The 26,805-nt window shown below is 43.0% G+C and overlaps 1 protein-coding gene across 2 annotated transcripts in view; it reads left to right on the top strand.

Moving 5' to 3' along the window:
- Window positions 1–26,805, top strand: part of PRKCQ (protein kinase C theta) — a 66,656-nt gene that overhangs the window by 3,213 nt on the left and 36,638 nt on the right. The window contains exons 2-6 of one of the 2 annotated variants that reach the window (XM_082043668.1): window positions 16,163–16,307; window positions 16,401–16,555; window positions 17,710–17,835; window positions 23,651–23,850; window positions 25,567–25,627. In XM_082043668.1, the coding sequence (XP_081899794.1) occupies window positions 17,718–17,835; window positions 23,651–23,850; window positions 25,567–25,627 (379 nt within the window). In that variant the 5' untranslated portion in view covers window positions 16,163–16,307; window positions 16,401–16,555; window positions 17,710–17,717. Of the gene's footprint in view, window positions 1–16,162; window positions 16,308–16,400; window positions 16,556–17,524; window positions 17,836–23,650; window positions 23,851–25,566; window positions 25,628–26,805 lie in introns of those variants that run through there. The other variant, XM_082043669.1, reaches the window with a different exon arrangement.

Below are 26,805 nucleotides of genomic sequence, written 5' to 3'. Positions count from 1 at the left end.
ATCCTCCCACTGTGTTCTGAAGAAAGTGGTGTGGTGGCAACTTTTTGGCTTCTTCTTATTTGGCTTCTTCTTATTGTCTAAGCTTAATTGCAAATAGCTGCACAGCAAGGTGAAGTACTAACCACCTTCCAGGGCTTTGTCAGGTGGGTTGCTCTATAGGAGCTGCTCTTGGCTTTTTTTCATATATATTTGTGGATCTCAGTTAAAACACTAGGCTGCAAATTCTGCTGTCGCTTCCCATTTTGCTGAAGCCAAGATTTCTGTAAGCAGAGTGTTGTTCTTTGCCTAAGCTTTGAAAAAACGATTCTCAAAACAGAAAAGGAAGAGAAAGTCAATACGTTAGTATGAACAACCAAAACTTATGCATGAAAACATCTGTAGGGTTAACCAGAGCCTTGATTCTATAATCACAGGTACCTACAGCTTAATGTGCATGAACGCATGGCCCTTGCAGGGTCACTCACGTGTCAGCTGCCTGTTCTCACATAGAAATGTTTGCTGGATGGTGTTTGTGTTGGCCATCAGAAGGCAGTCAGTGTTAGCCTGCGAGCTCACCGTGACGGTTTGTTTCCATTCCATCGCGTTGTTCTCTGTTTGCCTGCACTTGAATCCTCACCAGAGTGTCTTACTCCTGGTTGTAAGCCTGTCTGGAAGGAACACATTGGCAAACGCAGCGTGAACTACAAACCCTTCTCTGTAGCCAGTTGCAAAGTACTTTATGTGTTTGCTTGTTTGTATTAATTTTGTGATTTATAAGGCCTGTTGAAGTTCTTTGTCACCACCAACCAGATCACATGCAGCAGCATAGGTAGGGTTTATTAACTTTGATGATATGTGTGGAACAAACGCATGTTGTTTTTCAAATTAAAAGCAGCTGTTTTAAGCAACAGATAATTCCTCTGGTTTGCGTTGTACCTTGTAGCAACACGACTGTTTTTGAGCAGCTCACTGGGGCAGAATTGTGCCATCCCATTTTGGTGATGTTTTTAGTTCTACCTATGTGTAAGAATCCTTTTGTGTGTTTGTTCCTTTTGAGCAGAAATCCTGCATGAAAGAGGTGTATGGTTATATAGAATGTACCCAGGGCAGGACGACAAGAAAATGGTGCAGTTTTCACAGAACTGTACCTTATCTCTCTTACCACGGTGTCATGTGTGTGGTGCGGATGCAGGGTTTAGTTATCTCTAAAGTGAATTTCTTGATATTTATCTGAGCCGTAAAGAGCCCTGCGATTTACAGGTGATAAACTCTACATAACATTTTTCTGATTTTTGTGAATGGTCATTTCCACATCACGTTTGACCTGTTTTGGGCTGGATTGCTTCTCAGTAATCAGCTGTCTTGACTATTATGTCTTTTAATTTGCTTGTATCCCCTTTTTCTTATTGTTGTCAAGTACAAATGTCCCACTTATCTTCAGGAGATACAATAATGTAGTCACAACTTAGGCATAGGAAATACCAACCCTGAAAGACAAAAAAATTTCCAGTTGATAAACGAGTCATAACAGGGACATTATGAATCTTGTGGCCATCTGTGTATCGTGCTCAGTCCCATTCTGTTGCTCCTGTGACTTCTGTTATGTCTCCTGAAATTGCCATTTAATCAGAGAAGTGAAGGGAATCTTAATGCTGAGACTAGTTTAGGGCATCCTCACCCTGCCAGGTCGGCAGGGACAGAAGGGTTGGTGGGTACAGCTCAGCATGTGAGCACTTTGTGCTGTGTCCTCTGCGGTGTTTATCCTCCATGGGCAAGTATTTTAACCTGTGATTGTTTGCCTGGCACTCTGTCACTAAGCTGTCAAGTACTTGACCTGCATGTCAGTCTGGACCTGGCTATTAAAGAGGAGTAAAACCTCCATGCTTTACATCAAGATTGTGGAGAAAGTAGCTCTGAACTGCCTGGGAGGTGCTTGAAGGTGAAAAGAGGAATCTCAGCCTTAAGAACAATGTGAAAAACCCCAGGATATCCACAAACCAGGCCATGAACTTGACTGAGCAATGTTACTGGGGCTGGGCGTAGATTTCAAATGAAACAGAGCAGAAAAGATTATTCTGGCCCATTCTGTTGCCCAAGGCCAGGGCACTCTTGCCCTTCCATCAGGAGATGACACCACTTCATGGGCAGAAGAGACTTTTTGTGGAGAAACTGTACCTTTCATGACATAACTCTTTATTTGTATCTCATTGGTAATGCCTGCTGAATACCTGAGTTTAGAAAAAGAAAAAAGCCCTGCATTTTACCCCCACTGATTATGAACTAGAAAAACAGAAAAAAAAAAAAATTACAAGAAATGTCATTTTTTCTAAGATAAATGTGTATTAGTTTACCAAATTATTGTTGCATTGAAATCATATCCTATCATAGACAAGATACCTACAATGATGAAAGATTCAGAGAGTTTTCATCCAAGGTTGCCAGACCATGAACAGTTAAAGGAAAGAATTTGATGTGACATCAAAGAGAGGTGCCTATAGGACGTGGTTGGAACATCCTCCATGATATATAAAGGAATGAAAAGGTGGCAATAAAATCCTTTCTGTACTTAGCACATTATAATTATCAGCAAACATGACAGTAGGAGAACTGTCTCCATCATTACTACTGCCCTGACCAGGATGAGGTAGTGCATGAATGCATAAAAAAGTTTGATCCTAAGCAGTTTACTATGTACATAGGAACGAGTTATAGCAAAGGTAGCAACAGCATGGTACATATGGAAGTAGAGATGGTGACAGAAGGGAATAGAAGGAAGGAGGAAGTCGTGCAGCCTTGTGTGTTGCAAGACCATAGCTCTTCATGGGCATCATGGTGTGGTCCCAGGTAAGGTGTTAGAAGAGCAGAGTCTAAGCTGGAAGCTTCAGGTTGAGAGATTCAGTTGGTTTTAGAAGACAAGAAAAATAAAGGTGTTTTCCTTTCCAAGACATAGTTGTTGTTTTTTTAGTTCTTTAGTGGAAATATTTTGGTCCATGACAAAAGTTGATTCAGAACGCTGTTATCCTGTGTCATGAGAATTCAGTTAGAGATGGCACACGCTTTTCCATTCAGTTGATTTCCTGGAGCTTCCAAGATGTACCGTGACCTTTTTACATGGTACAGAAAGGTGTTGGCTCCACTGCCAGTGCCCCTGGCAATAGTGCTCATGGAAGATGTGGTCCCGTGGATAAGCCTGGTTGACAGAAAGAATGAGAAAATGAGGGAACATAATCTATAGTTTCTATAAGGCAGTATGGTAGGTTGGCTGAATCAAAACATTTCAGACTTTGTGCCTCAGTTTCCTAGAGTGAAACCCCATTTTTTCTTCAGATTTTTTTTTTTAATTGAAAAAGTTGGTTTATATCAAATATTTTTGACAGAATTTTCTATGGTAACAAAAGACACCTACTCACCACCTGCTGTGCATGGAGGGTTTTATCATTTAGATAGGCAGGAAAATGATGTTTGAAACTGATTTGAAAAGGTCATTCCAGGCACTGGGGGTAACAGGGGAGAAGATGTGAGCGTGCCTGCAGAAGTGGATCAATGAGTGGAGGTGGTGGAGTAGACCTCAGACTCATCACGACAGCAATGTGGGGCAGGAAAAACCCAGTGTAGGTAGACAGTCTGAGAAGAAGGTGCTGATTGCAACGAGGTGGGCAGAAGATAGACAGGTACATGGTGAGAGGTGGGTGTGGGGCTGGAGACAGCTAGCAGGTTCCTCCCTACTGCAGAAGGGTGAAGGTTTAAGCTAGAGATTCACCTGTGTTTAGGTCTAGCACACTGTATGGAAATGATCTTCAGTTTTCTTGAAGCTTTGCATCTTTCCTTGGCTTCGTTAGCCTAATTCCCAGACATGAGGATTCATGCTTAAACACCTTGCCAGAACAGCTAATACAAGAGCATCTTTGTTCTTTGCTCCTCGTAACAAAGAAAGAGACACTTCCAGAAAATGTTCCTGGGACAGACTGAGCTAATTACATCCTGTTTGGTGACAGTCAAGGCATAAGACCTTTCTACCTGCTGCTTCTTTGTGGAAAGAAGTCCATGTAGCCTAGAACCAGAGTGGACTCACTTGGTCTCTGCCATAGTGCAAGCATTCCTTTTCCTGAAAATCCCACCTTATGGGCAATATGGAGCCACTGTTTACTTTCTGGGTGGAAGGTGAAGTCTCAGGAGATCCAGGTCAACTTAGTGAACCCAAATGTTTATCTTAGGTAGCCCAAAACAAGTCACAGTCCAAACTAAAGCAACCCTGCATGATCATGCTTCCACAGTGATCTTTCTTTTCCGTGCTGGCACATCTTTGGTATTAAGCAAAGAATTGGGGCCTGCTGCCCACCCTTTCCTGATGGGCAGGATGCACATCTCCACCTGATAGCTGGTGGAAGCCACAGGATGTGCTTCTGAGAGCAAGCGTGTGCCATTCTTTATTGTGTGCCTGGAGTTACTGGCTATGCTGCTGAAATAACAGGGCTGAGCACTGTGCTGCCATCAGCAAGACCATTTAAGTGTCAGCACAGTCTCACCTCTGGTTGTGACCAGTTTGAGCAGTACTCTGGCAGGCAATAGCATATGATAGGGACTGTTCCCTGTAGGCAGGATGGATTAGGATCTTCAAGGAAGGGAGATAGACCAAAGGGATAGATGTGCTTTTGCTCTTGGGACCAGGGAAGGTATCTTGGTCTACTTAGTGTGGGACATGTGTGTCCATGTTCTGCTGATCCCAACAGTATTGCTTCATTTCACAATATCAAAATGCCTAGTTTGGGTTTAGTAGGAACTTCATGATGTTCTACAACTACCTGAAAGGAGGTTGGATCATGGAGGGTGTTGGTCTCTTCCTCCAAGTTGCAAGTGATAGGACAAGGGGAAACAGCCTTAAGTTGCACCAGGGGAGGTTTAGATTGGATATTAGGAAAAATTTATTCCAAGAAAGTGTTGTCAGGCATTAGAACAGGCTGCCCAGGGCAGTGGTGGAGTCACCGTCCCTGGAGGGGTTTAAAAGACATGTAGATGAAGTTCTTAGGGATGTGGTTTAGTGCCAGTGTCAGGCTAACTGTCAGACTCAATGATCTTAATGATCTCTTCCAACCAAAATAATTCTATGATTTTATGATACTATGACCTAGAATCACCTGCAGCCTGCGTACTGGTCACAGGACAGAAAGCAGACATACCTTTGCCCTCAGGAAGAGATGTAGCCAGAAGCAGGTAATGAACCTAATGAATTGTCCTTGCGTGCTGCATATAGCAAGTGTTGGACCTCAGCAGAGAAGGTGAGAAGAAATGGCTCTCCCTGGTCACCAGCATGGGCCTGGTCCTCACTGCTGTGTCTGGGCCAAGTGTTGTGGACTAAATTGCAGTCCTAAAAAGTCATCTGTGAGGGCACAGACTCCTCTAGACTCCTCTGTTTCTTACCCTGATAAGCATGAAGCATTCAAAAGATCTGCTAATGGTACAGCAGACAACTTATAACCCAAACAAATTTTGCTCTAAGGCAAACACAGATTCCTCTTCTGTCATCACACCTGGGTATTTCTTTGCAGAGTAACCACCCACCCAGGCCAGGAAATGCAATTCCTGCCTCATATGCCATTGTACCACAGGTTTTGTGGAAAAAACCAAATAAACCCAGTCCATCCCAATAAGCAAAAAGGCTGTTGCACCACTATAAACGCACACATCTGCTGAGAGTGTGGATTTAATGTAACTCCTCTTGGGGATGCAGGGATCAAGGGTGAGAGAGTACGTGTTCTCAAAACAGACTGGCTGTAGGGCTTTGGCTGACTCATTTTGTGAAGTTATTCTGGTGTTTTCCGGGAGAAGAACCCCTCTAGCAAATGTACTTATAACTTTGGACTGCCAGTAAGGTTTTCTTGGGTTTGGTAGGTGTATATTTTATCCCTGTCTGTCCTCATTGGTGCAGTAACTCAACACTTTGGACACGGTTCTTTCCTTGGGACCAAACATGTGGCAGCAGTAGCCTCATTGTCAGCTAAATGTCTCTGTCTGAGAGGCTAAGTTTAACCTGTAATCTAAATAAACCACCCAGGTATGTGGCCTTAATTTTATTTTTTAATTAAAAAAGAAAAAAAAAGAGAGAAATGCTAGTGACAGCAGGATTATCTGCAAACTCACACATGTAAGGTTGGAGTAACTTTACTGAAACATTGAGGCTTGTTGCAGCTTTGCCTTGACACAAGTGAAGTACTAATTCAGCTTGGTCTTTCAATAACCCTGTGATATTTTAAGCAGCAGATAACAATCTACAGGGATACACAGGGACTCCACAACCAGCAACAGGACAGCACATTAATGAAGAGGCCAAGCTTTGGGTTCATCTAGCACTGTAAATCCCCATGAACTTCGCACTGGATTTCTGCAAGTGCACTGGGAACAGAAATTTATATTCTATTTTATTGCAATATTAAGCTTGCATGTGGCTAATTTTTCACTTGGATTTGAGCCTTTTCTTTTGAGGAGGTTTTTGATGTGGTCATTTGATTTTGCTGTGGAGTTTCTGTGTGCTGGCGAGCCTGCTTCTCTCCTGTGTAAATCAGCCATGGAAGTCAGGAATAGCTGCAGTGGGGGAAGAATCAGTCTCAGCGAAAAAGGAGACATTTTGGGCCTGATATGTTGAAAACAGAAAAAGCAGCTGGGGCTTATAGAGATTTGTTCTGGCTTGTGAATGGGATTTAGACAAGGTCATACCCTACTTATCCACGGAAACCAGAGAGACAAATGCTGATGTGGGAGTCACTGTTCTTTGTCTTGAAGGACTGTGTGCATGCTGAGAGCTGAATTTACCCAGGTTTTCCCCTCCCACCCTTGCAGTAACACTTGCTATTTATGTTTTGATTTATAACGTTGGTGAAATAGTAAAGAATGTGCATCCTCCCACTTCCGTTTTCATCGCCTCTGTCCCCTCCTCCCCCTCGTATAAGGGGAGGGTGTTTGTCAGAGCAACTACAGATGTTGGTATTAAACCATTTGAGCAAATTAGATAAAGTCTTTTGAAAATGTCTGTCTCTCCCTGTCCCCACCCCTCATCAAAGCAAGGTGGTTCTTTGTAGTGTGTTTTCTAGAGAAAATGGAAAGGATGGTGCTTTTACCAAATCTTATAATTAGAAAATTCAGTTATGTAGCTTGTGTCATTTTTTCCAGTTCCTAGTTATTAGCATTGTCCTCCTGCCCTATTTAAAGAGTTCAGAGTCTGTTGCGCTTAGGCAAAGCTGTAGAGCATCATTGTGTCTTCAGCTTATTCATCTCTCCTTGCACTACATATGTCAGTTTACTTGAGTTTTGATGCAGATAAACACCCATAAGCTGATCCCCGAATTTGTTTAAGTGCTGACTGGTGAGACACCATGGCTGGGAGCCAGTCCCTCTCGTCTCAGAAACCTAAATGCCACACAGATATCTTCACCTGAACTATCTGCCTGGTCTCTGTTGGCTCTTTCTCAAGAGGCATTTGAGGTCACCAGGCATTTCACCCATTTTAGTCATTTTAGTTTATATGGGGATAATGGAAATTGAAAACCCATCAGGTCTCTTTCTGTCAATTATGAAGAGAGCCCGGGGGGAATAGTCCATTTGCAGTTGTATACGGAGTAAGTAGTAGAGTGAATTTCTGAAGTTAAATGTCAGGAATCCTAGCTGTACATTGGTTTGTTTGGACAAAGAAGAAAGAGGAGGGAACCTCCAGTGTGTCAGGATCAATATGGACCCATATCAATGTGAGAGAGGTGTCCATAGGCTGGTTCATGAAGACTGTGAGCCCTTCTTTTGGGCAGAGGATCCCAGTAGTAGAAGCATCACCAGCTACAGCTCATGGACCTCTCTTGTTAATCACACAGAGGGAGACCGTGGTGGTGGATGAAGAGTGAGCAGCAGGAAGGGGCATGGTAAACAAGCAGGACAGGCTTTGGACCACAGTACTGATGTGGGTCTCTACGATCGCATCTGAAATATTGTGTCCAGTTCTGGGCCCCTCAGTTCCAGAAGGGCAGGGAACTTCTGGAGAGAGTCCAGCGCAGCCACCAAGATGATGGAGTGGAGCATCTCCCGTGTGAGGAAAGGCTGAGGGAGCTGGGACTCTTGAGCTTGGAGAAGAGGAGACTGAGGGGTGACCTCATTAATGTTTATAAATATGTAAAGGGTGAGGGTCACGAGGATGGAGCCAGGCTCTTCTTGGTGACAACCAATGATAAGACAAGGGGTAATGGGTTCAAACTGGAACACAAAAGGTTCCACTTAAATTTGAGAAGAAAATTCTTCACAGTGAAGGGGACAGACACTGGAACAGGCTGTCCAGGGGGGTTGTGGAGTCTCCTTCTCTGCAGACATTCCAACCCACCTGGACACCTTCCGGTGTAACCTCATCTGGGTGTTCCTGCTCCGGCGGGGGGATTGAACTGGATGAGCTTTTGAGGTCCTTTCCAGTCCCTGACATTCTGTGATTCTGTGATTTTGTAATTCAGTCTTTTCAGGGAATGCCATACATGCTTGCTGAAGTCCCAACAGCCACCAACATGCCCCTTCATGGTACAGCTCCCACTTGCACAGCCCCTCTGAAAAATCAGGCTCTGCACTTCTACATTAGACAACAGCTACACCATCACCTCAGAAAAATGGACTTTCCTCCTTTTGGGAGTGGTGAGGAATGGGTGGTAACTGATTGCAACCTTTGTCATTGCTAGAGCAAAGCACCACCTTGATATCTTTGGTCATCTCTTCCTTTTCTGATCATAGTAAAAAGAACCTCATATGTCTAAAATAAACAATCATCTGTTGTATCTTTGCAAATGCTGCTATGACTGTAACTCATTTCGTCACATGGAGGTGACTTTAGAGGTGGTCCCTCTTTGGGATTTTGTGAGTGCACTAGGACTACCTGCACTATTGCAACTGGATATCTGAGTGTATAACTGAGCTGTTCTCTGGCCAGTGGTGCGTGCAGGAGGGACAGACATCTTCCTTGTACGCTGTGTTGATTAGCTGAGAGCAACACTGAGGTGAATCCTTCGTGGTTCCTGTGGATCACAAGCCACGGTATTCTCAAGATAGCTAGTGTATGATGTACATTTCTTTGCTTTATGTGAGGCTCTGTGCTACCTCCAGAGCTCAGGGGACAGTGTCAGCTGATTAAAGGGGAAAAGAGTGTGAATTTTGGGGAAAAGGGAACCAGATACTGTCTGCTTGATCTTGAAAAGGCTCTGGGAAGACCTTATTGTGGCCTTTCCATACTTAAAAGGGGCCTGAAAGAAAGATGGGGACAGAGATTTTACCAGGTCCTGTTGTGACAGGACAAAGAGTAATGGTTTTTAACTAGAGGAGGGAGATTCAGGCCAGACACGAAGAAGAAATTTTTTACAATGAGGCTGATGAAACACTGTCCCAGGTTGCCCAGAGAGGTGGTGGATGAACCATCCCTGGAGACATCCCAGGCCAGGCTGGACGGGGCTCTGAGCAACCTGAGCTGGTGAAGATGTCCCTGCTCATGGCAGGGGGGGCTCTGGGGGAGCTTTGAAGGTCCCTTCCAACCCAAACTATTCTGTGATTCCTAAAATTAATCTCCAAAGTCCCTTGTGTCACACAGAAGGAAGGTGTGGATGTCCAGTGTGGACTTCAGTTACAATTTGAGGTTTCTCTGACAAATTCATCCACGTTTTTTGAGGAGTGTATGGTAGCACCAAGCACACAAGAAGCTTCGTTCCTGACAGAAGACTGGACAGATATGTCAAGGATGATGTAGACGTAGTCTCCCGGGAGGCAGAGGGATGAGCAAAAAGCTCTTTTCCTGCCCAACATTTCCTTGATTCTGTGTCCAAATATCTTTATCAGATTTCCAGATTAAATAAAGACATTAAACACCTCTACTGCAGAACAAGGTTAACTGCATGCATTAAATTGTGCCTGTAGAAGGAAGGATATTAATGTGTCCCATTATGGCCCTGCCTCCCTCCTTATTACTTTTTATTTAAGGTAAAATAAAAAATAATTGCAGACACTGTCACTGGCAGGAAGTTGAGTGCATTAACAACCATCCTAATACAAGATAGTGAAGTATTTGAGGCAAACTCCACCTGTGTCATTAAATATATATAAGTGTGTACACATATATATATATACACATATATATATATGTAACAAGAAGTCTGTGAACTAGTGCCAAAGTCTTACAGAAATACAGGAACTGCTGGGCTAACGAACAAGAGGCCAAAGGAAAGGAGATATCGTAGCTATATCTCAGTTCAAGATATTTTTATTTCCCTCACTGCATTGAAAAGCTCTATGAAATAACTTTGTGTGCAGTACTTGAAGAACTGGGCACTAGTGCTTCAAGTTTGTCCTGTGTTTGTTAGAAGGCAACTAAAACCTGAAAAGAGAATTCAGTATTTAAATACAATGGGTATAATTATTTTGAAAACATCTGGTTTGAGTTTGTGTCGCCCAAGTGTTGCAGAAATGGAACGATACAGGAAATGAAATTAACCAGAAGTTCTCTGGTAAAATAGGAAAGAAAAATGAACAAGTTTTTTAAATAATCTGAACCCAAAGGGAAAAAAATGCACAAAAATTAAAAGATTTATAAAGGGGTGTAAACTGAATAGTTGTGCATGTTTCAGATGGGACAGATGAGGGTGCAAGTTTGCTTTATTTCAGGGCCACACAGGACAAAAATTAATTAAATGTGAGGAAAAAATGGGTTATGGCCTATCTTCAGGGACAGGACCTGGAGGGGTTTATTCCCAATAGCGAGTCAGTGGGTCTGGCCTGCTTCTCTTTCCCGTTTGTAGAAATAACAAGGATTTTAGCTTTCAAAATTTTGCCTCTCCAGAGGGAGGTAAATTCACTTTGTTTACTGGAAAACAAGAGGCCTGTCTGAAAGATTCTTCTTTCGATGGCTCCTTCTATATGAGCAAACTAATAAATGTCAAGGAGTGTCCCCGAGCACTGGGCTCTCTTTCCACTTCTAGAATGACTTTCAGAGCAGATGACCCTGGACAGGTAGGACATGTGGGGTCCCCACCTGTATTTTACTTTATTTTTGAGCTATCATAACTGTTAGACTTGAATGCATCTCATGGATCGTGGATCAAACCCTACAATCTGGGTCCTTTTCACCGGACATCAGAACATCAGCTGTAGATCTTACCTGATTTTGGCCATCTTTGGGGTAGACCTAATCACAGTGGGGAAACAGAAATTCCAGGATAGGATTGGTTTAACATGTTTTAGATGTCTTCTTCAGGATGGAGTGATGTACACCCTACAAGTACTCTTTATCAGATATGGTGGGAGCTGGGGTGATAGCTCATATGTGTGCTGCAGTTGTCTGCCTATATTCATGTGAATTCACCCTTAATCTCTCCACTGACAGTGAGGCCACAATTTCCCAGTCCCTTTATTCCAACCAAAATGCAGTTGCTGCATGTCATCCCCCATGTCATCATTCCTGCTTAGTGAAGGCCCCTGTGTCCATGTTGGGCCAGTTGAATCAGGGAATGGATGCAGCTACAAACTTGCTTGTCAAGTAAAGAAGAGAAGGAATGTTTTTAGAGAACTGTGTTCCCTGATCCCATACCATACACAGACACAACATTCCTGGAAGAGGTTGAGAAATTGAAGTTTGAGAGGGGGTGGAGAGCTGAACCACGTCTTTGGACATAGCCTGCAGTTGTTTTGTGGAGACCTAAGGATAGCAAGGCATGAATTCCCTCTTTTTAAGACCCAGCTGTACATGTACCCAGCCAGAATTGTTGTAGATCCCATCCTAGAGTTCAAGGATGTATGCCATGACCACTAGCATTCCTAGCAGCAATTTTCTGCAATTTCCCCAGTAGGATGAATACTAACTCTTTAACAAACGTAAATCTGTTCACCTGTGTTAACTCCACTGCAGCTAAATAGCTTTACAAGATCTGAAGATAATCCTGAGGCTCCATTCTTGTGCACAACAAATGCAACAGGAAGAAAACACTTAAACACAGCAGATTCTGAACAGTCATGTTTGTAGGCTATATATAAAAGACAAGATCCTGTTACCGATAAATGTTACTTGCTCTAAATGCGGCATCACAAGATGCCCCAGAGACTTTTAAAGAGAAATACCCATTCCAGTGCTTGCCATTGGCCCCAGAAAAGTCTGAAAGCCCCATTTCCACATGGCAGAAGAAATGCTTTTCCTGGCTCTGCTGTGTCTGCAAGTGACGGGGAAGGGTTTGCATGGACAGCATCACAGTATGTTTTGAAATCAAGTTGTTCCATGATGTTTTGGAAGGCTCTTTGGTTGCATGGAGTCCGGGGTTGTACCAATCCCACCAGAGACTGCTGGTCCTGCCTTTCCTTGTCCCCTCCCTCCACTGCCTTTGCAAAATGCTGCAAACAGGGTGACTCCCTTTTATGAACAGGCTGGTTTGATCTCCGTTATGGGTACCCAAAATGGAAGTCACTTGAGAGTTATTTGGATTCCTGTTCCCTACCATATGGTCTGTGGGATATGAGGAGTCAAGAGGCAGAGGAAGGGATCTCAACCATCACTGTTGGCATTCAGTGTCACTCTCCAAGAACACGCTGAGGTGTGTTGGGTTATGCTCATGTGCAGTTCTCCACCAGCTGTATAAACAGATCTTAGCAAGGTCAGGACCTGTTTTTTTGGCTGGGTGGCACCTTTCAGGAGGTGAAGGCAAGTTCATACCCTTCAGCTATAACTCCTGGTTCCTTTCCCTCTTGGTGATGCTGATCCCCAGATTATTAACTCAATTTGTGTGCACAGCTTTGCCTCAAAAATTGAAGAGAGTTGGAAATATTCCCTCTGACCTCTAGAAAATGAGGGTTTGATGACTTTAGGAAAGGAGCATCTCAAATCCAGAAATACTTCCCATCCCCTCTCAGCTGGACTTTATTCAGTAAACTGCCATCTTCGCTGCATCATGTATCCATTTTCATTCAGCAAAACACAAAAACATAAATCCCACTAAAGGCAGCTGTCCTTAATGCAGTTCTTCCGCTGACTAGGAGCAGGAGCTCATTTCTTCCTCTGTCCTTAACCACAACTGATTAAGGATATTAAGGAGTTTATTACTTCCTAATATCATCCGGGAATGATTTCCATATGTTGCATTATTCTCCAGAGTGGGCAAATCACTTGCAAAGCAGGGTGCAGTATTGCCAAACCCCAATTACACTGTATTTGGTGCCTTATTGGAGAAGTCGCAGGTGGCCCTTTATACATAGACACATTTCATCCTTAGTTTTCAGATACCTTGTAGTATCCTTTCCACTGGGAAATTAAGCAGACACTTTCCATATCCATTGCAGCTGTTTCTAGTGTTAAATTAAACTGCTGCTATTACAGCGAGACATTGCTGGAGCTGAGTTGTGTTGTTCCTTAATTGTTTATGGCTGTGGATTCCAGCCAAGCAGCAGTCCTGTAGTGGCAAATGCTGGAGATACGACCCGGAAAACAGATGTTTGGGCCAAAGCCAAGGTGGTTTCAGGAAAGACAGTGAGAGGCAAGCAGGAAACCAGTTATCTGTCTGATTTATTGGGCAGGATGAAGAAATTCACCCCAGGGCAGAGTGTTCACAGGAGGCTGGTACAACAGTAAAGTCTGATTTTAGCTAGCTTTTAAACCAACCTTTGCAAGGCTTGGGTGGACAGATGTTAATTTGCTAGTGCTAGCACTAGGTGTGCCAAACCTACATGCTTTTCAGCTGGGTAGAAAATTCTCACTTGTTTGCCAGTGGCTGCAAAACATCTCACACAATATACTGGTTTATGTGAAGTTCCAGCATAAGTCTTCTAGATCAGATATAATGGAGGGGACTCTTTTAAGTTTAATGCTTGGGGAATCTCATCAGTGCCGTATCTCTACAGTAGAGGTGCCCCATGTGAAGAGATCATCCTCAGAAATTCCCCTTTGCTCTCAAAGGAGGCAAATGAGCTCAGCACATGCTAGCAGTAGGGTCTGAAATAGGTCCAGCTCATGATCTGAGGGTGTCAGTTTCTCTCTGTTTCTCTGTCAGGAGCCCGGGTAACTGCCTCACATGGAGACACCGATGCTCTACACATCTAGGGTTACATGATATCTGTCCCACCCATGTTTTCATAGAATTGCAGGCTGGCTGAGGTTGGAAGGGGCCTCTGGAGGTTATCTTGTCCAAGTCTCCTGCTCAAACAGGTCCACCTCGAACCAGTTGCCCAGGAACGTGTCCAGACAACTTTTATTATGTCCAAGGACAGAGACTCCACAACCTTTCTACACAACCAGTCTAGAGCTTCCTCACAAGGGGAGCAGGAGGAGCAGGGCTGAGCTCTTCTCTCTTGTGACCAGTGACAGAACCAGAGGGAATGGCAGGAAGATGTGCCAGGGGAGGTTTAGGTTGGACATGAGGAAAAGGTTCTTCACCCAGAGGGTGCTGGACACTGGAACAGGCTCCCCAGGGAGGTGTCACGGCCCCAAGCCTGACTGTTCAAGAAGAGACTGGACAATGTCCTCAGACACACGGTGTGAACTGTGGGGTTGTCCTGTGCAGGGGCAGGAGTTGGACTCGATGATCCTTGAGAGTCCCTTCCAACTCAAGACATTCTTTTCTGGGAAACCTGTTCATGAAACGCTTAATTGCACAGAACCAAAATGGAATGTCATGTTGGGGGGGGGAGGTGAGGGGGTGTCCTGCTTTGTTTTTCTTAGTCTTGAATGCCACTCTTTAGGGAGCCTATCCACAGATCTGAACAGGTATTTTGTAGCACGTCAAATGAGTGACTTTTGGAACAGTGATATTAGTATTTAGCAGGACAAGATACTTTCACAGTTTTAACTATATTGTAACTACATTTATTTAACTGAAATGTGCCAGGCTCAAACTTTTAGCCCTAATTTTGTTTCTTTAAACTTAAGCCAGTTAGTGTTACTACATATTGGTGCTGAGGAGTCATCAGAGAATGTTTGGTTTCCTTTAGCAGCACTGATGTTCTCTGATACATGGTGTGTTGACTAGTAATTCTGGCTAGCACCCTGAATTTTTCAAGCTGAGTTTCAAAAGTCCTGGTAAGGGAGCACTTACAGCCCTCCCTGCACCTCCTCCTCCTCCTGTCTGTGGAACAATAGGTTCTTAAAGCCAAAGGTATGGGAACTGGGGATTTGGAAGAGGATACATAATCTTCTCTTGCCCATCAGTCACCAGAAGAATTAATGGAATATTGTAGAGGCAGGGACAACACATCTTCTTTCACACAAGGGTCCTGATGCAGATGTTTTGACAGCTGGCCTTAGTCTTTGGGTCTTGTTAGCTTTCCATACTGATGCTACATTGCACAGACAGAACATGCAACTACTCAGATTCCACTCCTGCTGTCACAGACACTTTGGTTTGTTTTTCCTTTTGTCTTTAGACTCAGCAGGCTCCTTATTTTTTTAAACAAAGGAAATGTCTAAACAAACAGAAGGAAGAAATATAGATGCATATATTTCTTCCTGTTAAAGAGATTTTTCCTACCTAATTTAACCAGATTTCTCTGCTTCCATCAGTCCAGGCAGATATTTCAGCCTTTTTGTGCCACGGACCACTCATAGACCATTCACTGTACTGTTGTGCAGTGCCACAAATGCCTGTCCTCAAAGAACTATCTGTACTTCAATATCTAAATGCAAGTGGCTTTCCAGAGCAAGTTCATCAGACACTTGGCTATCGTGTATCTGAAACATCCTTTGGAGAGATGCCTCTCTCACCCAGAGAACAGGATTGTCCTAATCCCTATATCCAGTCTGAGGTGGTGCTTTGCCTTTCCCACCAGTTCCTCTAAAACTGCAGAAGTGCTGATGTTTATGCAGTTGAGGGCAATGCCACATGCAGAGGTCCCCAGACAGCCTTCAGAGGAGATCTGATAGCTGCTGGTGGCCCATGATCTGTGCTTTCCTAGGGATACACAGCAGACATGGGTCACAGGATTTCCATCCTATCCTGTTGTCCCCAGAAAGCTGATGGTTTTCTTCTCTTTTAAGCACAGTATCTCTATCAGACAATAGCTACAGCTGGCGGCATGGGCCATCTGTTTGCAAAAATAGGAGAAAGTGTTATAGTGTGAGTGCTCATTATTTGTGAGTATTCGGTCTAGAATAGCTGGTGTTGCAGTCCTACTGCTAACTGTAGCTGTTTATCTTCATTTTGTAATACAGGAAGAAGGAGAAGATCTCCAGGACACAAGCAAAACAACCTGCTGCGACCTGAGCACGTACTAACAAAAAGGTGTTCTGACTTTTACGGTTGCTCTAGACTTCTGCACAGGGGGGCTGATGGAAACTCATCGCCTCACACTGCTGGGTAAGAGAGAAGACACTCAAGCAAGGGTCTATGTCTTGGTTTCTCAAGTTTTCCTCTCTACTTGATGGTCTTGCCTCCTGTCTTCTTAAACAGAGAGTCCAAGTTTTAAAACAAGCTCAGCCAAAGGAGCAGTTATCCTCATCCTGTCAGCTGCGAAAATCCTTTCCATACTGTCCACAACTGAGATGAAAAGAGAAGCCCCTCTTGCCAGAGACTGAAGTTGTCTGTCAGGAAAATACCATTTATAGGTAAGAAGATGCACTTCCCAGCAATTAATCTAGATCTTCTTCTGTGGAGGATAGAGAAGATGCTCTTGGGATGGAGCATTTTATGTAAAATAAAGAGAAAATGTGCAGAAGTCTGCATTCCACATCACACGTCATTCAAATTTTTGCTGTTGTATTTGAATAATATATTGTTGTCAATATAGTTGACAGGTATCAGTTGGAGATAGGGCTCAAGTCTTTTAACTTTGGTGGTCCAAGAGGCATATATCTGCAGCTGAGTTCAAAGTGCTTCTTGCTCCCCATTGACTACACAGGGAGCCGGGAACCACACGCTCAGAAGTTGACACAACAGTTGGGTGGTAAATCCCTGTCCTTGGGCCAAGGTGGCACAAGAATGGGCATCAGCTACAACATCTAAGATTTTTAACTTCTGGCTTCATTAAGTCTTCTCTCTGGAAGCTCTGAAAGAGTCTATAGAGAAGACCAGCCCAAAGTCTTTGTTGTGTTTCTTGGCATCGTGATTTTATATGTTTCTGTTTTCAGCTGCGTAAAATTATCCTGAGATCCTTTTTTCTTTTTTCCTCCACTCCGTACACAGTGTGGATCATCTGATCTGAGTTTTCTCTTAATAGCTTCACTATGAATATGGGTCAGCACCCTGGCAGTTGAATGCCCGAGATCATTTCCATGCTGTATATAAATAGTACGCAGCTATTTCACAGTTTCATGTTCAGCTTGCAGGCTTCCAACAGCCTTGTATTCCCGAAACTCTTTCTGTTCTCATAGCATTTGGGTTCTTGAACACGTGGCTCAACATAAATTACAGCAGGGGCAATCCCCGCCAAGAAAGTCCCGATTTAGCATCTGTGTATTGTCCTTCTCATTCCCGACGGCTGGTGTCGAGTCACTAGTACTCAAAGCTGCTTTTACTGGTGTTTCCAGCCCTGCAATGAGTTCAGCTACACATTTAAGCCAACAGCTGAGTTACGGTACCTTACGCACGTTAAATGGTCGGTCCATCATCTTGAGAGACAGTGGAGGAAGTCAGAGAGTCTCCAGTTGGATGGATAACTAACGGCTGGCGTTCCCCTGCCCGACGGAGATAAGAGGCTGGTTAAAAACCAAGGGAATTTTTAGACTCTTCCCAAATATCGCCTGTCTTTTGTTTGACACAGGACTTGTCATGTCTCCCTTTCTGCGTATTGGTTTATCCAACTACGACAGTGGCCCTTACCTGCCATCCCAGGGGGAGGTGATTAACCCTTACTGTGCTGTGATGGTGAAAGAAGCCGTGGAGTCAGGTAAGTGGGGAGTTGTTAAATATGCACGTGAGCTTTTATAAGTCATATATGTGCCTTACTGTGTCATTACTGGTGTGCAGGAAGCACACAGGTAAATCTTCATGAGGGTTTGTAAAGTGATTTTTGTGTCTCAACACAGTGCGAGTTTGGGGTTGGCATGGCCTGCAAGACAATCTCATTTTAAGATGGTGCCTAACAAATCTATGTCTTCAATTTGAGATTATTACCAACTGAATTACAGGTCCCAGCATGTGACAGAGCAGATGAGCTGAGCTGTATTTGGTTTCACTTTTCTATGAGCAGTTGTTGTCAGTGGGACTCCAGACAGATGAAATCCGGGCATCCTAGAAATATCCTGGGAGGGCTGTTTTTGTTTATCATTTATGTTTGAGGGACTGACACGTCCAGCAACTCTCATTATTTAAAAAAATAAAGTTCTAAACCAGCCCTAGTCTTTGTAGGGAGAGTAACTTTCTCTGTGTGATTACTGTACCATGTAAAATATTTGAAAGTGAAACCTGCTGAACTGTTTTTTGTGCCTGAATATATGGACTGTTGCACAGTTTTCCTGATTGAACAACATTCATGAGTCCTCATTGGGAAAATGTTTCTTATATGCCTGATATATGAACATAGTCCCAGTGAGAGGATGAAAAGTTCTTCAATTCTGCTTTTCAAGAAGCATGAAGATTGAGACCTTCAGTGTTAGGGAATTCCTCATATTGGCTGTTATTTATCTTAAATATTTGATAAATTCCTAACTCGACTGCTGTGATTCTTCTAAAATTTAAGTCAACTCAAAATTTCTTTTTTATACCTTGAGAAACCCCATTATTCTAACCTCCAGAGGGTGTTAATGTAGTTTTTAAAGAATAGAATTTTAAAACAATTCATTATTTCACTCTTTGCCTGTTTATTTGGAGTTTGTTTGTTTGTTTGTTTAATTTTGTCTTGTTTTTAAAAAGAGTCAGAATTTATGACATTGAACTTTGTCTTGGCTTAAATTACACTTCAAATGATTCTGGCAGATGTGTTACTGGTAAATTCAAAAGGAAAGAAAATACTACATTACAAGATATCCCTAAGATCTCACTTTTTACTGAAAATATGTCCTATTTCAGCTCTGTGCAAGGCTTGGCTGTTTACTTTAATGAGTCCTTTGAAAGCCATAACTCAGACTGAAGTCTCTGTTAGTTCAAAAGTGAATAAAATCAGTTTGGACAGAACAAACCTATATTTATTTGCATTATGCAAAGCTGAAGGCGTTTTCTGGCATATAACAAACAAAAATGTACTAACTGTGGGATATAATTTTTGTGCTCCTGAGGTCCATAATCGTAATCATAATAATGATAATGATATAATAATGATAATACCTTTACCAACAAGAAATTGAAAAGTGTGTTTGGGGGAATTTTTCTCCATTAGTGAGAACTGAATATAGGAAAAATTATGTCCTTCTATTAGAAGATTTCTGTTTGCTGAGATGCAATTGCACTCACCCAGCCACTGTTCAGGGCATGGTGGGGAAGCCAGAGGGACTCCTCATCATGTCAGTGACAGCAGCAGGAACCTCCCAAGATGGATTCATCTCAGACTGCCCCCTTATAGTGGCTTAAATCACCCATGGGAGGTGTTAATCTGCAGCTGGTGGAGGTTGTTTAAATGTGTAGATAGCTAACTTTACCTTAAGGTGACTAAGAGAAGATGAGACCATGGTGGGACCCATCTCCCCTATCATTCCAGTCTTCTGCAAGGATATTGATATCTGAGCAAGTCAGCTACCCTTGTGTCATAACCCAGGGATTTCCGCTGTGGGATTCACCTTATCTTGAGGAAGAAATCCATAATGGGTCCGATGAATCACACCCTAGGAAAGCCCAGTGCTCTCCACTGACTTCAAGGGCAGTTTAGACAGTCCGCTCAGACGTACACATCTGATGTTCAGTGAGATGAGCCTGACTCTAAATGCCACAAATGATCTCAACATGACCATCTCAAAGAGCTGTCGTGCTCAAACAGGCTTAGAGAAGTCAAAAGGCAATGCAAGTCTCAGGACAAATATTAGCTGAGAATATTCAAAACAGTTGCATCCCTGCTTTTTTATTTATTTGATCACAGTTTTCTCTCCAAATCCCTGGTTTCACTAAGCACTTGCTACTCAATGGTCATGGGATTAAAATAAAAACTATGTTGATGTCCTGATGTACAAATTTTGGCTAAAGTGATATGTTCGAGGAGCAGGAGTGAATCAGCTGCAGAGCTGTAAGAGATGCAAACAATCCTGACTCCCAGCCGTGGGCTCTGACACATGGTTATTAAGATTTCTTCAGGGCAAACCCTTGCTATATAGCGGTGAGTGCAGAATGCAGGGCAGGACATGCCTAAACCCAGAACTGAATCCAGGATAGATCTAGTCCCAAATCCCTGCAATCTCTGTGCTGGAACCATTTTGGTAGATGATTCTGCTCCCAATTTTGCAATGTCATATTATGGATCAGATATATACCATGTGTAGCATTAGCGAAGCATGAGAAAGTGGGCCTCTTTTTTGGGTGGGAGGGTTCTTCTTTTTGGCAAATGGAGCATCGGTAGGTGGTAGATATGTTTGGGGATCTTCAGTCTAACTTTGGGTTCATGCCAAAGGCTGTCCCTTGTCAGCCAGACATAATGTCAACCAGTCATTGGGACGGAGGACTACAGAGTTCTGGGGGTAATGCACATCATCTGTGGACACAAGGGTGTCACAACAAGGGCATCCTAAGAAACTTCAGAAGCTCAGGAAAGATATTGGGCAACCATTTCTTTTTTTTATTCCCACTTGTTCATCTTTTAAAAGGGATTCTGGTGTTTTTTTATTATATCATCTTAAAACAAACAAACAAACAAACCCTCCATGTGGTTAGAAGGGTTTATTACTGAAGAGAAACCATTTCAGAGATCATAAGTGCCTCTGAGGTATAAAAAAATCTGCCCTTTAAAAACGGCTTCTGCCTTCACGAGCCACCCGGCCCGGTGCCATTTCACCACCTGCCTCGGTGACATTTGCTTTATGAAAGATCCTGCTCCGTGTTTGAACTCAGCAAAGCCTCCAGGAAAAGTGCTCCCAGCTACAGTGGAAGCTGCTGCCGGGAAAGGACAGATGCTATTTTATTTTTCAGGAACACAGGGTTGGGTTAATCCCTGGCAGAATTCCACAGGCGTCAGCGGGGATGTGCCGGGGGTGACTGTCTGATCCCATATATTGGCTAGTTCATTCACATTCCAGGGTTTGTTTATTTAAGCTGTATGTTTTAGAGTGCGATGCAAACCAAAGCACTTATTTTGCAAGTGCTGTGTTTCACATCTGTGGAGTTTCACTGATGTAGCAGAGAAACAACAGTCCTTACTGAGATTTCTGTTTTCCGTGATGCTGGGAAGTTCGTGTCTCATTTTCATGACTCTTTCCATCTGCTTTTGTTGAAAGAGTGCCTTGAATATGTATTTGCAAGCTTGATAGGAATGAATTAAGCCTACAGACAATAAGCTCAGTATATGATTGCCTAAATCTGCTCTTAATTGATAGAGACGGATTCACCTTAGTTTGAGGTGCTCTAAATTTTGGCGAAACTGAATTTGAACCTAAGATTTAGCTGCACAACCGCTTGTCATACGGGGCAGGACAAGGGTGAGAAGTGATTTTACGCTGAAGGAATGATCTCCGCTCAGTTTTGCGACGTAGAGCGGTGCTGATGGTCAGAGCAGACTGCAGCTCGAATCAGTTTTATGCGATTGAACCAAGTGCAAAACTACTTCGTGAGAACCAGGTTGTCAAGTGACATTTCAAAAAGTCAGTATGGGTGGCAGGATCCTGCATGCCTCTCCTCAGGAAGCTGCTTTCTCAACCTGAATTTATCCAGTGAGTATAGTTTACATCAGTGGCTCTGGCAGTTGTTTCTCCTTTCATAGGAAACCAGTGTACGCAGTGGTAAAGGGAGATTTTTGTTATAATCTCACAGCCCTGATGTTTGTTTTCTCCCCAATAAACTTTCATTTCCTGAGATGAATATTACACAACCAGGAATCACTGTTTCTTTTTTTTTCTCCCGCCTCCAATAACTTTGGAGTTTGTTTACCAATTTTAATCCATCCTCACGGTGTAGTACAAACCTTAGAAATCCCTGAGTTCCTGCTTGTGTAAGTCAAAGCTGAGCAGAGGACAGAAACCTGAATTAGTTCTCCAATCTCAGGGAAGGTTTTCTTCATCAGATGTCCTGTTCCAGGCCATCAACTGTGTGTGCTTTTCCAGCTGGATAGGATGAGGGAAAGGTTGAGATTATTGGAAATAGGAGCAGGGTCTTTAGGACACAGGAGTCACAGGTCTGCTGATCACTCAACTGCTTTTTATTCTCTTATTTCACCAGCTTTGGCATTTTATGGGTTGAAAATTTACAGAGGGTAACTGTGACATAGAATTTACCTTGAGTAAGCATACAAAACTTTTATGTGGATATATGAAATCAAATAGGTTGCATGAGATAAATAAAGACAGCTGAGACTCTTTTGAGAGAGAACTAACTAAAGAGAGAACTCTCTTGGCAGCTAATGCTTGATCTCAGAGATACCCTTCATTGTTCCTTACTATGAAGTAAGAGGACCTTCAGCACAGGAAACACATGGACCTGTTGGAGAGAGGCCAGAGGAGCCACAAAAATTATCAGAGGGGTGGAACAGCTCTGTTGGGATGACAGACTGAGAGAGTTGGGGTGTTCAGCCTGAAGAGGAGGCTCTGGGGAGACTTATTGTGGCCTTTCTGTACTTAAAAGGGGCCCCTAAGAAAGATGGGGACAGACTTTTTAGAAGGGCCTGTTGTGATAGGACAAGGAGTGATAGTTTTAAAGAAAAGGAGGGGAGATTCAGACCAGGCATGAGAAAGAAATGTTTTACACTGAGGGTGGTGAGAGCCTGGCCCAGGTTGCCCAGGGAGGTGGTGGATGCCCCATCCCTGGAGACATCCCAGGCCAGGCTAGACAGGGCTCTGAGCAACCTGAACTGGTGAAGATGTCCCTGCTCATGGCAGTGGTGGCACTGGATGAGCTTTGAAGGTCCATTCCAACCCAAACTGTTCTATGACTCAATGATTCTATGAATTAATGAATGCAGAAGAGGTGCAGGAAAGTTTGTTAGGTTGAAAATTATGCATTGCTGTGTATATGATTGCAGATCTGCCAGACAGTTCATGTATTAACATCCCTGAGTTAGCAGGGATGTACCAACTGACCAGACGTGCTCCAGCAGAATCTAATCACAAAAGTGCATCCAGCTTTTGGGGTATTGAAGCAAACCTGTTTGATTTTGCATTGCCATGGGACAGAAGATACATGTAGGTTGTCATCTATGAGAGGATTCACGTGATTACAAGTGGATATCCATTGTGTCAGTGTCTACATTGGAGGCCTGCTCCATAGAGTTAATAGAGTCAAGAGTGGAAATTTCCAAGGTAGATGTCTGTATTTGGTCAAATGAACCCATCCTAACTCCTTTGATTTATATTGATTACATTCTCTTCACTGGCTTTGAATGGAGTAAATGTTCAGACAGTTCAGATGTGGGCATACACATTGTAGACACCTAAAGTTACATGAGACAAATCCCATCCCAGGTTTCACTTCACACAGCAACCTCCTAAGGCACTCTAACACTCCTTACACACTGTGCCAGGAGAGATACCTTAAAATGGGTAAATAACACAGACCTCTCTCAAGCACTGTAGAGTGGTGGCCTTAGTGCAGATGAGAATCAAGTCCAGTCAATCGAAACCGCTTCTTGTTGACAGAAAATGGCCAAGTATATGTGCAGAAGAAGCCCACCATGTACCCACCCTGGAACAGCACTTTCGATGCCCACATCAACAATGGCAGGGTGATGCACATCGTCGTCAAGGACAAAAGTGCTGAAATGGTTTCGGAGACCACGGTGGAACTCAAGGTGCTGGCGGAGAGGTGCAAAAAGAGCAATGGGAAGACGGAGATATGGGTAAGCATCGTTACCTCCTCTTGCAGGATGTGATGGGGAGATGCTGTGGGTTAGGAGAATGTCTTGCGTCTGTGCCAGGATGTGACTCTAACAAGCAGGGCAGCAGAAACTGGTTGCGATCCGAAGAACAATGGCTTAAGTCTACTTGGGCATGACCTGAAGTAAAGAATCCCATGCATATCAGAAAAAGAAAAAGCATGGCACATTTGTATTACCCGCTGCTGTTACATTAGCAAGGATTCTGGTTCGTGTGAGCCATGCCCATATATTAATCTTCACTTAGGAAACCCATCGGGGACAAATGGTAATATGAGTGGATAAATGTGAATTATTTTATGTGCTCTGGGGAATCAGCTTTAAAAATTTAATCTAATATCAAGTAGTTGATTCACAGCTGCCTGACTTGAGAGTTATGCCAGAGGAACTCCTTTAAAATCACTGGAGTTATAGTGGAGTAAATTTGAAGTAACAGTCTTCCTAAGGATGCTAAATATAAGGTTGTGTTCCCTGGTATTCCAAGCAAGAATGTTCTTGATAGTAGTCTTTAACATGTAATATTCTGTAGCCATGTCATGAATAATAATAAAGTGGAAAGAAATAAGCTGATTTCCTGATTTTTTTTTAAAATTTTGTTCTATTTCTCATGCCAGTTCTCAGGCTAAGCTACTTGAGATAAGCAGAGAGTAGAAAAGTCAAAAAGATCTTGGTCACTTAACAAACCTAAGAGCAAGATTAAGTTGAGATTTGCACATTTACCACGTAACATGGAAAGAACTGAGGTACATAGGGGTGGAATTGTAAACCAAGAGGCTCTACTCAGTATCACTCGAACTTCAAAGGCACAGGAATCAGTAGCTTGGTGGAGAGGAGAGGGGGCACATAGGCTGGGATGCTGCTTTCTTGCAGCAAGGGCGACAGGACCAAGATAAGTGGAACTGCAGGACCCTAGTCCTGTTGTGTCCCAGCCTCGTAGCATCTCCTGAGATCATCTCTCGACTCACTCCCCAACACAAGTCATGACCTAGAGAGCGTGGTCCCAGACATCCTGCAAGGGTCAAGAGGGGAGAGAATGAGATTTTTCTCACTTTCATGTGGATGGGAAGTGCTTCACCTGGAAGGTGAAGGTCACCTTGCTCAGGCTGTGCTGGAGGTGGGTGGGGAAGGCACAATTGTAGTTCTCAAGCTGAAGAAATCCTTGAATGTAGGTCTCCTTTTCCGAGGCAAGTGGATCTGGATTTACAAAGGCACCTATGGATGGAGTTTCAGATATGTGGGAATTTCCAGGTGGGAAAGTCCAAAAAACGCCTGAGTAGTCTTGTAGAATCACTCATATTGACTGCAATGGAAGTTCAGACTTGCAGAACCAAGCTCCTAAAAGATTTCAGCGTCTTTTAAGTACTTGTCTAAGTTGGCTGGGATTTTTTCAACATACTCCCACTTCCTCGCAAGATCCACTGGGAATGACAAGTTGTCTTTATAGATAATGCTGGTCCTGGGCTGGGTTCTAAAAACCTGCATAGAGCTTCTGTAATTTAGTTACATTTATCTCTTGTATCATCCGCACAGGTATGAGCAACCCAAAAATTTGCTTTCATTGGCATTCATGAATTCCCAGTGGGAAAAGGGGATAGCTTGAGTCATCTGAAATTATTGTTGCTTCTTTGAATAACTGTTTAATGGTTGCACTTGTCTTTTCTTTTTCTTGTTTTCCACCAGCTAGAACTGAAACCTCAAGGCCGAATGCTGATGAATGCAAGATATTTCCTGGAAATAAGTGGCAAGTGATTTTGTTTGTTAATTGATAGATGTGATTTCTGGTTATATGGGGCAGACAGGGTGACTTCACTGAAACCAGTGCCTATGTTATCTTTGATTTATTTATAGGAACCTTCATAAGGCTTTGTCATGGTTTAACCTGAGCTAGCAATATAACTGCAACAGCCGCTTACTCACCCCCCTCCCCACCTCACAAATAGGGGAGAGAATCTAAAGGGAAGGGAGAAACTTGGACTGAGATAAACACAGTTTAATAAAATAACAAAATACTAATACACTACTAGTAAATATGTATATAAAATAGAAATACAATATAAAAGAAAAGATACTCAATGCAATTCTTCATGAACTCCATCCACACTGAGCAGCCAGTCCCAGGAAACAGTACCTGGTCCCAAAGCTGATCCTGGAGAGAGAAAAGAAGAAAAAAGGCAGAAAGTCCCAGAGACCTCTGCAAAAATGGCAGGATGGCAAAAAGCTGAACTAATGAAATTCCCAAAAAGAACTCCCCTGAACAGGTCTCTGAGAGCAAAGAGACCACAAGAGAGACTGGAAGATCCCGACTTTCTTCAAATATGAAGCATGATGCTAATGGGATGGAATATTCTACTTGATCAGTCTGGATGTCATTCAAGTTCTGCCCCATCCATCCCCCCTTCCTCGATGCCTCACATCTGTGGGCAGAGCTCAGAATGTCCTTGGCTCTCAGACCAGAGCAATTAAAAACATTAACTCTGTGCTGGGGTGTTATCTTCTTGTCTCAAACTAAGTCCAAATTATGTCAATGTTAGTTATGAAAAAGAAGGGTTTTTAACTACATGAAGAAAATTAACTCATTTTCAGTTAAACCAGCACAGGGTTTAAAATGAGCACTCCAGAAAAACAATTTTTATTGCATAGTGGGGGATGAAGATTGATTATTTCTCTGTGGTTTGTAAGGCAGATTTTTGTCCATTTTACCACCGAAATTGTATACTTTTTCATTATGCTAAGTAAGACAGAATAGATACATAAGGAGTCAGCTCACTCTGAAGTAATTCTACTTGTACACGTACATGCAACGTGTGCTGTGATGTGCATTATAGTGCAGATGTAAAGATCGGGATACAATTTACAGTTGACAACACCTCAGTATACATGTTAGTTGGGCTTTTAAGATCAAGAGCAATCTAGGCAAAA

Source organism: Streptopelia decaocto (genome assembly GCF_964273445.1).
Source record: "Streptopelia decaocto genome assembly, chromosome: 1".
NCBI lineage: Eukaryota > Metazoa > Chordata > Aves > Columbiformes > Columbidae > Streptopelia > Streptopelia decaocto.
Note: the sequence above shows the minus strand (reverse complement) of the source record. Positions and strands in the feature narration are given on the sequence as shown.